At 42.0% G+C, this 13,490-nt stretch overlaps 2 protein-coding genes across 3 annotated transcripts in view; one reads left to right on the top strand and one right to left on the bottom strand.

Moving 5' to 3' along the window:
* Window positions 1–13,490, top strand: part of Trip4 (thyroid hormone receptor interactor 4) — a 54,532-nt gene that overhangs the window by 28,603 nt on the left and 12,439 nt on the right. For both annotated transcript variants that reach the window (XM_038322858.1, XM_038322859.1), the window contains 2 exons: window positions 2,363–2,487; window positions 3,638–3,729. In XM_038322858.1, coding sequence (XP_038178786.1) covers window positions 2,363–2,487; window positions 3,638–3,729 — 217 coding nt within the window. The remainder of the gene's footprint in view (window positions 1–2,362; window positions 2,488–3,637; window positions 3,730–13,490) is intronic.
* LOC119809763 (40S ribosomal protein S26-like) lies at window positions 12,439–12,784 on the bottom strand. Its single transcript, XM_038322860.1, has one exon. The coding sequence runs from the start codon at window positions 12,763–12,765 to the stop codon at window positions 12,439–12,441; it is 327 nt and encodes a 108-aa protein (XP_038178788.1). The 5' UTR covers window positions 12,766–12,784.

Here is a 13,490-nt window from a genome sequence, read left to right as displayed (position 1 = left end):
AGTTTCTAAAGGAGTAGCTGTGAAACCCAGGCTAGTACTTTGCAGTCGACCAGGAAAGACACCGAGGAAGGCAAAGGTAAGCTAGATTTCTCTGAATTACAAAAGTAGGTTTTCTTTTTTTAAAAAAAATTTATTTATTTATTATATATACAATATTCTGTCTACATGTATGCCTGAAGGCCAGAAGAGGGCAACAGACCTTATTATAGATGGTTTTGAGTCACCATGTGGTTGCTGGGAATTGAACTCAGGACCTTTGGAAGAGCAGGCAATGCTCTTAACCGTTGAGCCATCTCTCCAGCCCAATTTCAGGTTTTCAAAGTGTTCCTTCCCTCTACTGTTGATGCTCCAGTTGTTTCCATATTTAGAAACAGTCATTTGTACAGATTTTGCCGCTCTCACTTCCCTCCTTTATTTACTGAGGTGCCTGAAGCACCTTCCTCCACTGGAAGTCATGCCTTCTTGCTTTGGCTTTGTTACTTGACAGACCATGTGTGCAGTGCTGTTAGCAGCAAGAAACACGATTCTGCTTCTCTTCTAGGACAGCCAAGCCCTCAGATGTTTATTCTCATTCACTTCCTGTTTGCTTTCTTTCTTTTCCAAAGTAGGAGACGGACAGCATACACTCCTCACCTTCGGGAGTCAGAATGCTTTCCTTTCTCTCCCCCTGTTTGGTTCTGTGTTGTTCATCTTTTCTCGCTCAGAAGAACAGGATGAACAGCATCTCTCACAGAGTCACTAACCCACTAACCCTCTGGGAGTCAGTGGGTGGTTCTTTCACACTTGTGGGACCATTTTCCTAGCAATTATTCAGATCATTTGGCCAGTGGGAAAACATACATTTGTTCATTCCCCATAATGATTACTCACAGTGTGTCTGACACTCTTGTAATTCATATAAATTAGAAAACTAAGAATATGAAAAATTTATAACCTTACTTCCTGTTTTAAGAATGAGATTGGGGCCAGGTGGTGGTGGTGCACACCTTTAATTCCAGCACTCAGGAAGCAGATGCAGGTAGATCTCAGTGAGTCTGAGGCCATTCTGGTATACCGAGCTAGTTCCAGGACAGCCAAAGCTGTTACACAGAGATACCCTGTCTTGAAAAACCAACCCCCACCTCCCCAAGAAAGAATGAGATTGGGGTAAAAGTGTTTGTTACCAAGCCTAACTGAATTTGATCCCCATAACTCACATGGTAGAAGAAGAAAGCCAGCTTCCAGAAGTTGTCCTCTGACCTCCATTTGTACATGTACACATACGTATATGTACTTAAATAAATAGAGATAGATAAGTGTCTTTACAAATTAAAAAAACAAAAGAGGGCTGTAGAGATGGTTCAGTGGTTAAGAGACCTTGATGTACTTCTAGAGGACCTAGAACAAATGTCAGATGGCTCAGAACCCTCTGTTGGATCTGATCTTTTTTGAGTCTCTGAGGACATATGTGGCATATACACATATAGACATATGGACATACACATAGTGTTTAGGATCTCACTAGATATCTGCCTGACCAGGAATTAACTGTGTAGACCAGGCTGGCCTCAGACTCACAGAGCTCCATCTGCTTCTGTCTCTTGAGTGCTAGGATTAATGGTGTGAGCCACCACACCTGGCCCCTGACACTCATATAATGGAAAGAGAGAACTAACTCCTCCAAGTTGTCCTCTAGCCTCCATAAAAATGCCATGTCTCATATGTGCCCTCCCTACAAATAAATAAATGTAATAACTTATTATTATAAACTTTATGTTATAAAAATCCGAGACAAGACTGGTGGTGGTGGCGCACGCCTTTAATCCCAGCACTCGGGAGGCAGAGGCAGGTGGATCTTTGTGAGTTCGAGGCCAGCCTGGTCTACAAGAGCTAGCTCCAGGTCAGGCTCTAAAGCTACAGAGACAAGTAACAGTTCCAGATCTGAATTACCGAGATGAGGTGACAGGTAAGAGTCGAGAGAAACGACTGGTGATGATGGTAGGACAGGTTGGCTGGCAGAGTTCGGTTCAACTTCATGGGAAAGATATTATGGGAGAAATATTGCTCATAAAATTATCTCTTTTGGGGCTGGAGAGACAGCTCAGAGGTTAAGGGCACTGGATGCTCTTCCAGAGGTCCAGAGTTCAATTCCCAGCACCCACATGGTGGCTCACAACTATCTATAATGACATCTGGTGTCTTTTTCTGACATAAAGGTGTACATGCAGGCAAAACACTGTATACATAATAAATTTTTAAAAATCCCTCTTGATGTGGTATCTTCTTTAGGTCTCTTGATGAAATAGAATAATTTGCTGTATATTATGGGCTCTTCAAGGAAACTAGAATTAGAGCCTTTCCATTAAATTTGTTTTTATTTAAGGGTGGAGGGCAGATCCTGGTATACGCCTCACAGAGGGAGACTTTGGATTGCAGCCACAGGCAAAAGACCTTCCCCTCAAGAGGTCTCAGAACTCCAGGCTACCTATCGTCTTCTTCATGGAAAAGGTAACAGCTGCATATGTATATTCGGTTTTCAGTCTTCCTTTGTCCTGAATGCTTATCTTCTATATCCTTTTTCCTTTGGCTTTTTCTTGTGTTAAAGAGACTTAAGACCTCACATTTGTCTATTAGTTTGATTTGTAGACAGGGTATCTCAGCAGAGCCCAGCTGCCTTGGAACTCACCATGTAGTTAGGCTAATTCAAACTCAAGGCAGTTTTCTTATCTCAGCCCCCCAAACAGTAGGATAAGAGGGATGAGCCTCCACACTCAGCTTATTAGTGTGTTGAGTGATAAGTCACAGATGGCTGTTCAAAGCATGTAGGGAAACCCTGTGTCAAAAAAACAACAACAAAAAAATTACACTTATTCTTCTGTTTGTTTTATCATACTTTTATGGTTTTCTTTTCCTCATCACCTATAACTGATTTTCTTTCTAAAATACTGTACCTCCTGTTCTAGTTTTGTTTCTTTGGCTGTGATAAAATTCTGTGACCCGAAGCAACTTAGAAGAGGAAGGGTTCAAGGGTTTGCTTTGCTTTAGCTCATAATCCCAGGTTTCAGTCCATTAATGTAGGAAGCCACAATGGCAGGAGCTTGAAGCAAATTCTGTCCTCCTAGCCACAATGAAGGACAGACAGCCACATCTCAGCTGCCTTGTACTTGGTTACCCTTCTCCAAGCTCACATAGTTCATTACTCTTCTTAGAGAATAATGCAATTGGCAGTGGGCTGGGTCTTCCTACCCAATGCTGACAGTCTCTCATTGAGACTCTTTCTACATGATTGTCAGTTATGTGAAGTTGAAATTTAAAACTAGCTATCCCACCACCAAACTTTAATCCAATCCAGCTGTGAGTACATTATAATTAATTTGATGGGTATTAACCTATAGAGTCCTTGAACCTTGATGGTACATAGAGGATTTTTCCTAAACAAAATCTTCCAACTTTAGCACATGAATAGTAAACAAAGCTAATCACTCACTGGATTTTGCTAAAATATAAGCAGTTGTGCCATATAAAAAACTTCACTGTTTGCCTTTGCTTCTACAAATAGATGATGGACGAAGTTATGTTCAGAATTGAAAGCAGATTCCTGAGTTCCAGGGTCACAAAAGAGGAAAGTCATCCTCTCCTTTTGTTGTCTTCTATTCAGATGTGGAATTTCCAAATGATTATCCATCAGGTTGTCTTCTGGGCTGTGTGGACCTAATTGATTGCTTACCCCAGAAACAATTTCAGGAGCAGGTGAGTACTGAGTTCTTCTCGTGGGCAGGCACTTGCTTACTGTCATGACAGGTTCTAGATCCTCATAACAGACTGTTCTGAAGGCAGTAAGGTGCTAGCAATCTAGACAGAAGAAGAAAGGTTTCTCTTTATATCTCTTCCCCCCCCACCCCAGTCTCTCTCTCTTGAGAGACTTGTGGCACAGCTTAGGCTGGCTTCAAATTCATGGTCCTACTTTCATTGCCTTCAAAGTGTCTGTTGTATCGTGTCCTGGTTTTGTTTTGCGCCCTATTCCAGACTGAACTGGAACTTACATAGAGCCCTTGCATTTGTGATTATCCTCCTGCCTCTGCTTCTGGAGTCCTGAGATTACAAGCATGCAGTCACCACTCCCAGCTCCAGGAGAATGTTTTTGTAAATGTACATTGGAGGGAGAATAGGAATAGGTCAGAAATAGAAGCACTTAGAGATGGCTTAGTTTCCAGTGTATGGGGAAGTAGCAGACCTACATTTCTGAAAAATAGTTGTCACTATAGTCCAGGGAAGGAAGTGTAAGGTCTTCATCCTTTCTTTAAGCTTCGTTTTTTAGGTTGGGCCAGATGGCACATGCCTTTATCCCAGCACTTGGGAGGCAGAGGCATCTGGAGGCCAGCCTGGTCTACATAGTAACTTCCAGACCAGCCAGGGTTACAGAGTGAGGATGTTTGTCAAAATAAAAAAAAGAGAGAGAGAAAGAAAGAAAGAAAAGAAAAAGAAAAAAAAGCAAAACTAAAAGTTCTTTTAATGAAGAAACTCTAAAATACCGCTTTTCATTTTGATTGGATGGTGGGTGTGGATAATGTATTTTGGCTTATCCTGAAGCATTTCTTCCAGACCATTAAACTCATGATAGGCAAATGTGCTTGAACGTGGTTTGATTTGTGCCATGTTGGGGTATGTGTGTTTAAAGAGATTTTTAAAATCTCTTTAAAATATACATATGATTTAAAAAATCTCTTTAAACATTAAATTGACATGATTCAAACACATTTGAACAGTAGGGGGCACCAAAGAATGGAACTTCATTGTGAAATGCCTCAAATGTAGAGCTTGGGCTCAGACTGGCAAAATGATCAAATCTAAGCAGAAAAAGTCTTACAGTGTTGTTTTCCTGTCCTTTGAGCAGTTAATTTAAGCATTTGTGCTTCTAACACTGTGCATAAGTATGTTTTTTTTTTTTTAATTCCAGCATTTAGGAGGCAGAGGCAGATAGGGCTGTTACACAGAGAAACCCTGTCTCAAACCCACCCACCACCCAAAAAAAGAAAATGTACTTCAATTTAGCTTTCACTCAGTAAATTCCTTTGTTGTTGTTGTTGTTTTTTTGAGAGAGGGTTTCTCTGCATAACAGTCAGTCCTGACTGTCTTGGAAGTCAATTTGTAGACCAGGCTGGCCTCAAACTCACAGAGATCCGCCTGCCTCTGCCTCACAAGTGCTGGGATTAAAGGTGTGCACCACCACCACCACCCGACTAAATTCATTTTTCCAAATGTTTGCCTTCTTTTTTTTTCTGGCTGTGCTGTGTGAACCCAGGGCTTTATGCATTCTAGTCAAATACTCTAACATTAAGCTATATCCCCAGATCCCAAATGTTTCCTTCCTTCCTTCCTTCCTTCCTTCCTTCCTTCCTTCCTTCCTTCCTTCCTTCCTTCCTTCCTCTCTCTCTCTCTCTCTCTCTCTCTCTCTCTCTCTCTCTTTCTCTCTCTCTCTCTCTCTCTCTCTCTCTTTCTTTCTTTCTTTCTTTCTTTTTCTTTCTTTCTTTCAAAACAGCATCTCATTGTGTAGCTCTGGCTGTTCTGGAACTCACTCTGTAGACCAAGCTGGCCTCAAACTCAGAGAAACCCGGCTGCCTTATCTTCCCAAGTGCTGGGATTAAAAGCGTGTGCCACCACTGCTTGGTGTGTATGGGTATCTTGCCTGTATGTCTGTGCACCACATACAGGCAGTGCCCACAGAAACCAGAAGAGGGCACCGGATCCAGAGATCCAAACTGCAATTGGAACTAGAGTTACAGTTGTGAGCTGCCAGGCAGGTGCATCCAGTGTTCTTTTTTTGTTTGTTTGTTTTTTGAAACAGGGTTTCTCTGTGTAACAGCCCTCGTTGTCCTTTAACTAGCTCTGTAGACTGGGCTAGCCTCAAACTCACAGAGATCTGCCTGCCTCTGACTCCTGAGTGCTGGGATTAAATGTGTGCACTGCCACTGCCCAGCAACATCCAGTGTTCTTAACCATCTCTCCAGCACTTTCAAGTTCTGGGATTATTGATGGCCTCCACCATACCTATCCTGACTTTCATTTTCATTTGCTTGTTTTGTTTTCTTCTCTCCTTTTCTCTTCTGTCCTCTCTCCTCTCCTTTAGACAGAGTCTCATATGTTGGGAGTGCCACCAAACTCTGCTATGTCTGCTGTCTTTTTTTTTTAAACGTGGGTCTTCCATAGCCTGAACTGACCACAAACTCTGTAGGTGTAGATTATCCAATCCTCCTGCCTCAGCCTCCCAGGTGATGTTGTTATAGGCATGACCCCAATGATTTTCTTAGGGTTGCCTACTCTGTCTCTTCTGTTTACTTCTATGTCCACTGCATGCATTCAGGTTTGATATTTGACTCCTGTTCTTTTGCTCTGCCCCTAGTATATAATCTAGACCCAGACAAGACATAAGAACATGAAGGCTTTCATCTCCATGCTCTGGTACCTGTACTTTTGCTTCTTTTCCACCTCTATTTGTTTTAATGTCATGCCCCTCCCTTTTTGCTATGAAAATAAATATATTAGTTTCTTTTCTCTTTGTTATGATACAATACCTGACAGGAGCAACCTTAAAGGAGAGAAGATTAATTTTGGGTCATGGTTTCAGAGGACACAGTGGGAAAGGCATGGCAAGTAATGTCCAGTTCTTGGTGATGGAAGCTTGCACCTACTGCTTCTCACAGCTTGGCAGATCATCAAGCAGAGAGAGAAGGACCACAATTAGAGCTATAACCCTCAAAGGCCACCCTTCAGTGAACCATCTCTACCATCCAGGACACCACAACTTCCCAAAATTATACCAACCCAGCCAGGGACCACATGCCCAAGCACATAAGCCTGGAGGGGACATTTTTAAATTCAAACCATAACATTGAAAACTATCATCTTAAAATGTCAGGTATTACAAGAGTTTCTTTCATTAGAGATCTAGTTAACAAATCTTGTTTTCCTGAGGCTACTCTTTTTTCAGGTCAGCAGATGCTGCTCCCTGAGCTTGGATTTATTGTGTGTTATGTACTGGAATTGCTGAGGACAGTATGTAGAAATGCCAGAATCCTCCCACATGCGCCATGATGGAGATCCTGGTAACTCTCCTTATGTATTTTCCTTAGGTATGCCTTGAACTTATACCAAAATACTAGGAGTTGGTAGATTTCATTGAACATTGAAATTTCATACCCTTTTCTTTTTTTTTATATTTATTTCTTTATTATGTATACAATATTCTCTCTGCATGTATGCCTGCAGGCCAGAAGAGGGCGCCAGACCCCATTACAGATGGTTGTGAGCCACCATGTGGTTGCTGGGAATTGAACTCAAGACCTTTGGAAGAGCAGTCAATGCTCTTAACCGCTGAGCCATCTCTCCAGCCCCTCATACCCTTTTCTTATAGTCATCAGCTTTTCTGTGGTTTTCTCCTTTACTTTCTGTGTTTGAGAATATCATATGAATATTGTTCAGAGTAGATAATAGTCTAATTTTGTTTGCTTGGTTTTTTTAATTAATTAATTAATTCAGCTTTTTATTTATTTTTTTTAAATATTTATTTATTTGTTTGTTATGTATACAATATTCTGTCTGTGTGTATGTCTTCAGGCCAGAAGAGGGCACCAGACCTCATTACAGATGGTTGTGAGCCACCATGTGGTTGCTGGGAATTGAACTCAGGACCTTTGGAAGAGCAGGCAATGCTCTTAACCACTGAGCCATCTCTCCAGCCCTAATTCAGCTTTTTAAAAAAACTTACTTTTCTCATTTTATATACCAATCCCAGTTCCCACATCCTTTCTTTCCCTACTCCTTCCACCTTCCTCTTACCCCCATCCACCCATCCAGTCTATCACATTACTTTGAGGCAGAACAAGGCCCTCCCCACTATATCTAGGTTGACCAAGATATCCCTCCAAAGAGAATGAGTTTCAAAGAGCCAGTATAAGCAGTACTGATAAATCCTAGTCTCACTGCCAGTGGCCCCACAGTCTGCTCCAGCCATGCAACTGTCACCCATATTCAGAGGGCCTAGTTTGGTCCTATACTGGTTCCCTTGCTGTCAGGCTGGAGTTGGTAGGCTCCCATTAGCTCAGATAAGCTGTTTCAGTGGGTGTCCCCATCATGGTCTTGACCTCTTTGCTCCTTTTCTCACTCCTCCCACTCTTCGACTGGACTTTGGGACCTCAGCCCAGTGTTCCACTATGGATCTCTGCCTCTGCTTCTGTCAGTAGCTAGATGAAGGTTCTATGATGACATTTAAGATAGTCATCAATCTGACTATAGGGCAAGGCCAGTTATGGCATCCTCTCCACTATTGCTTAGGGTCTTAGCTGGGGTTTTCCGTGTGGATTCCTGGGAAATTCTCTAGTGCCAGGTTTCTTGCTAGCCCCATAATGGCTCCCTCAATCAACATATCTCTTTCCTTGCCTGCCACCTGTCCTTCCCCCATCTTGACCCTTTAGTTCCCTTAAGTCTCCTTCACCCACTCCTTCCTCCTCTCCCCTTATTTGCTTGTTTTTATTTGAGACAGGGCCTCACTATGTACCTCTGGCTGACCTGGAAAACTGTGAACTACTTTTTGTGTAACTTTGAACTGTCTCTTCCCTCCTCCCGAGTGCTAGGATTCAAAACATACACCACCATTCCCTGCCTTATTTTTTAATTATGGGCATGTACATGTAAGTTATGAAGCCAAAGGAGTCAGTCCCTAGGAGTTGAAGTTAAAGGCAGTTGTGAGCCACCTAACTTGGGTGCTAGAAGTCAAACAAGTTCTCTGGAAGAGCAGGAAGCTCTTTCAACCTCTGAGGCATCTCTCGCTCCATTGGATCTTGTCACTTTAGAATTGGTTGCTGTCCCCTAGTAGAAGATCTGGGATTACAGATGTTTCTGTGTTTACTTTTACATGACTCTGGGGACTCAAACTCGCAGTGTTTGATTTATGGTACTATGGATTAAACCCAGGGCCTTGCTCATTCTAGGCAAGTGCTCCACCACCCTTAGCCTAAATCCTATTTCCAAGTAAATGAGTTGGTATTTTGGGGAAACAGACCTACCCTAGGATTTCACAAAGTACTTCATGTAGGTATTCCCTGAAATTAGTGTACATCTGGAAAACATCTTTGAATTAAACAAATTTGTTTACCATAGAGTTTCTCAGAGGCTTTTATATACAAGTACAAATTAAGGCTCTCTGAGAGGTAGATGGTAGAATACAGTGTTCCTAAACATTTTCTTCCCTGAAGTGGTGTTAGTAATCAGACCCAGGACCTTGCGCATACTAGGCAAGTGCTCTACCACTGAGATGCTGCCCTGTCCTCCTCAGACACTCGGTGCCTGTTTGCATACTACATAGCTGTAGTTCTAGCGTGCACATTTAGAATGCACGTTAGGCTTTTCTTTATCCTCTTAAGTTCAACTTATTGAGCAATAACCGTCCAGGAAACAGTTTCTACTCTGTGTCTTTAGCATCTCAACATGAATTCTTATCAACCAGCTGAGTTGAACTTTCCTTGAGAAACTGTGACACTAACAAATTTTATGTCAGTTGAAACTAACTTCCCTATGTGACTTAGACCACATTTTTATTCAGCTAGCATTTTCCTTCCCCAAAGAAACTTAGTAATTTATTTCTGACCTCACATTCTTGGACTGTCTGATAAATTAAAATATACTAAGCCTCACTATTTTTGGCATAGTGTGATCATTTAGTTTTCTAAAAAGAGTAAGAATAGAAGAAATTTGTTTCTTTTAAAGTCAAGTGCACTATATTCTAAACGACCTTTTAAAGAGTGTGTGCTGAACAGATTTACTTTTATCTTCTTAAGGCAAGTTTAGCCAGCATGGCTAAGTTGTACCAGGAAAAAAAAACTTCCCACTAAACCCTCAACTCTCCTCTGAGTAATGGCAGGGGATGAACCTAGACAGGGAAGGAATGTATAGAAAAGGCTGCAGGCTGCCTGGGACAGGTAGATGAGAGCCATCTCCTCAGAGCTTCTCCTTATTCCCAGGGAAGGAGTCCCTGCTGTGTGCCAGCATTTTATCTGCCAGCAGCAGATGTAAGCTCTCAAAACCAGCGGGAGGATGTTGACTGCAACAGTGCATCAAGGCTGTGGTTTATAACCTCAATAGTGAGGCAGTTCAAACTTTTTTTTTAACAAAGACATTTTGATTGCCAAATCCATAACCATTAGCAGCTGTGGTTGTGAGCAGTTCTCCAGACCTAACAAGTTGAGTTGAGTTGGTGGCCTTTGTTTTTACACGTCTGTGTTGTTTGTGCTATTTTTATCTTTGCCTTCAAAAGAAATTCAGATTTGTCTGAAATCTCCAAGGTCATTGATTATTCCGTTTCTTCCCAACAGAACCCATTCTTCTCATGCCAGCTTTTTGTTAGTCTATTTGATGTTAAGGTTTTTACGAGAGACCAGATTCTACCTTCAAGGAATTGCTGAGACAATCCCACTGGTCCCTCTGTCTAGCAGCTGACACCAAGAGTAGAATGTCAGTCCTCTTAGAGAGAAGAATATGACTTCTTCCATTTTTTTAAAAAGATTATCTAAGTGCCAGGACGTGGTAATGTACATTTAATCCCAGTGCTCAGGAGGCAGAGGCAGGATCTCTGTGACTTGGAGAACAGAGAAACCTTTCTCTCTTGAAAAACAAACAAACAAAATCTAAGCATCTTGGTGTCTGGAAGACTGCAGATCTCTCATGCATGGAAATCACCAGCTTCTGTCACTGGGTCTTCTGGATCTGAAAAGGGAGAAATTAGAACATGAAGGAAGTAATGTTCAACATTCAAGCCAGGCCTTGAAAATGCCAAATCCCCAATTCTCTTTTTAAATCTGTGAGGGAAGCAGGGAGTGGTGGCACATGCTAGTAGTGCTCAAAGAGTCTGAGGCAAGAAGAGCCCTGAATTCTACATTTGCCTGGGCTGTAGTCTCATAATAACCAAAATAAATGCATAAAGCCTGAGGGGATGGGGTATGACTCAGTGCAGGGTCCTATCTGTCTGTGAGTTCTGCTGACAGAATTTGCCTGCGCATAATATACCTCAGAGGATTCTCAAGAGACCATAAGGGCTGTTGTCTAAGATGAAAGGAAACACAATGCCATTAACAGCCAGCTGACCTCAAGCACTTCTTTAAGGTCAAGACTCACTTGAATGAGGTAGAGTATGTACAATCAGAATGTTTAAGAAGATTAGAACATTTATTAGAGTTCATAGTGGTCAGAACATACTGTTATTATTGTTGCTTGAAGTTTGGGTATCAAGTATTCACTTGAAAATGGTTTAAGGAGGGAGTTGGAGAGATGGCTCAGTGGTTAAGAGCACTGGCTGCTGGACCTGGGTTCAATTCCCAGCACCCACATGGCAGCACACAACTGTCTGTAATACCAGTTGCAGGAGATCTGGCATCCTCACATAGACACACATGCAGACAAAACATCAGTGAACATAAAATAAATAAGTAATTTTTTTAAACAAAAGAAAATGGTCTAAGGATGCCCAGCAGTTATGGCACATACCTTTAAACCCAGCACTCAGGAGGTAGAGGCAGGTGGTTTTCCATGAGTTTGAGGCCAGCCTGGTCTACAGAGGGAGCCTGTCTTGAAAAAAATGAAAAACAAAAATGGTTTAAGGAATAACAGTGTGTGTGTTTGTTATATGTGTGCATTTATAACTGTGTGTGTATGCGCGTGCGTGCATATGTGTGCTTTAATGCAAGAAAACATTCCACTTTATGTTCTAAAGATAGATGTGGAATAGTACCATTTTGGATTTTGGTTTTGAGAAAGGTTCTCACTTGTACCTATGGATGGCTTGGAACTCACTACATAGACTAGGCTAGGCTAGAACTCCCAAAGTGTTGCCTGCTTCTGTTCACCAAGTGCTGGCATTAAAGACATCTACCTTCATGTCTAGCAATGCCACTTTTTCTAATGTTCTATATAATAAATAACAATGTATATCTATGTACTGCTTGGTGCCTGTGAGGCCAGAAAAGACTAGCAAACCCCCTGGCACTGGAGTTACAGGTGGTTGAGAACTATCACATGGGTACTGGGAATCAAACCTGGGTCCACTGGAAGAACAACCATCTCTAGCCTCTGTAATTTTTTTTTTATTTTTTATTTTTTGGATACAGGATTTCTCTGTGTAGCCCCAACTGTCCTGAAATTTCCTCTGTAGACCAGGCTGACCTCAAACTCATGATCTGCCTGCCTGTCTTCTGAGTTCAGGGATTAAAGTCATGTGCCACCATCCTGTAGTTTTTTTTAATAGTAACCTTTTAAAAAAGATGTTTTATATTTATTTTTGTTTTTCTTTTCATATTTATTTATTTTATTTCATGTTTGAGGATTTTTTTTTAAAGTCTAAGTCCCATTTTATTTTTCCAAGGTGTTTTCTTCTGTCTCTATGAAGCCACTTTACATGGGCTTTGGTGGGGGTCATGGTGCAGCACCAGCAGGTTTAAATCGTGGTGGGGGTGTTCGGTCCTTCCGAGCTTCCTGAGATCGATTCCTGACCACCTTGCTATGAATAACACAGCTCACACAGTAATGCAGTTTGACATAGAGTTTGGGGATTGCATAAGCGTCGAAGACACTTGCTTTGGATATGTCCCTGACGGCAGCTGCCTCTACGATGTTCCGAATGACGAACTTCTTAATGGCCTTGTCCTTGGGCACACAGCGGGCGCAGTTAGTGCAGCGAATTGGCTGCACGTGGCCGCGGCCCTTTTTGGCACGACCGTTGTTTCTCCTTTTTTTGGTCATCTTGGAGCAAAGTCCCAAAAGAGCATGTTTGAGGATTTTGCCTAAATCGTATGTATGTGTACTACTTGCATGCCTGGTGCCTGTAGAGATCCTGGAAGGCTGTGTACTCCTAGAACTAGAAGCGTCGATGGTGAACTCCCCTTTGAGGGCTAAGAATGAAAGTCCACCACTGCAGGAGCAGCAGGTGTCTTAACTGTGGAGCCATTTCTCCAGACCGTAATGATTTTTTGGGTGATTGGTTTGGTGACTCAGCAGTTTAGAACACTTGCAGCTTTTTCAGGGGATCCCAGTTTGGTTCCTAGCACTCAAACCAAACCTGCCTATAACTCCAGCTCCAGCTACAGGGAATACAGCATGGCCTCCATGAATACCTGTGCTCACATGTACATATACCCAAACACAGACAAACATACATACACATATGTATATAGATAATAACTATATTTCTAAAGGAGGCTCTTGGTGCATGTGTGTGGAGGTCAGAGGACAACTTCCAGAAGTTCTCTCCTTCCACTTCTTGGGTCCTGAGGATTGAATTCAGGTCTTCAGGCTTAGTAGCAAAAGCCTCTCTCCACTGAGCTGTCTTGTTAGCCCAGTAGCTTTTTACTCGATAACATATAATTTTTAAGATTTTCTTATGTGCCAGGAATGATAATCCTTTAGTCCCAGCATTCAAGAGGCAGTGGTAGGTATGTGTTCCCAGCCAGCCTGGTCTATATAGTGAG

Source organism: Arvicola amphibius, chromosome 3 (genome assembly GCF_903992535.2).
Source record: "Arvicola amphibius chromosome 3, mArvAmp1.2, whole genome shotgun sequence".
Lineage (NCBI taxonomy): Eukaryota > Metazoa > Chordata > Mammalia > Rodentia > Cricetidae > Arvicola > Arvicola amphibius.
The sequence above is the reverse complement of the archived record's forward strand: the minus strand, read 5'-3'. Positions and strand labels throughout refer to the sequence as shown.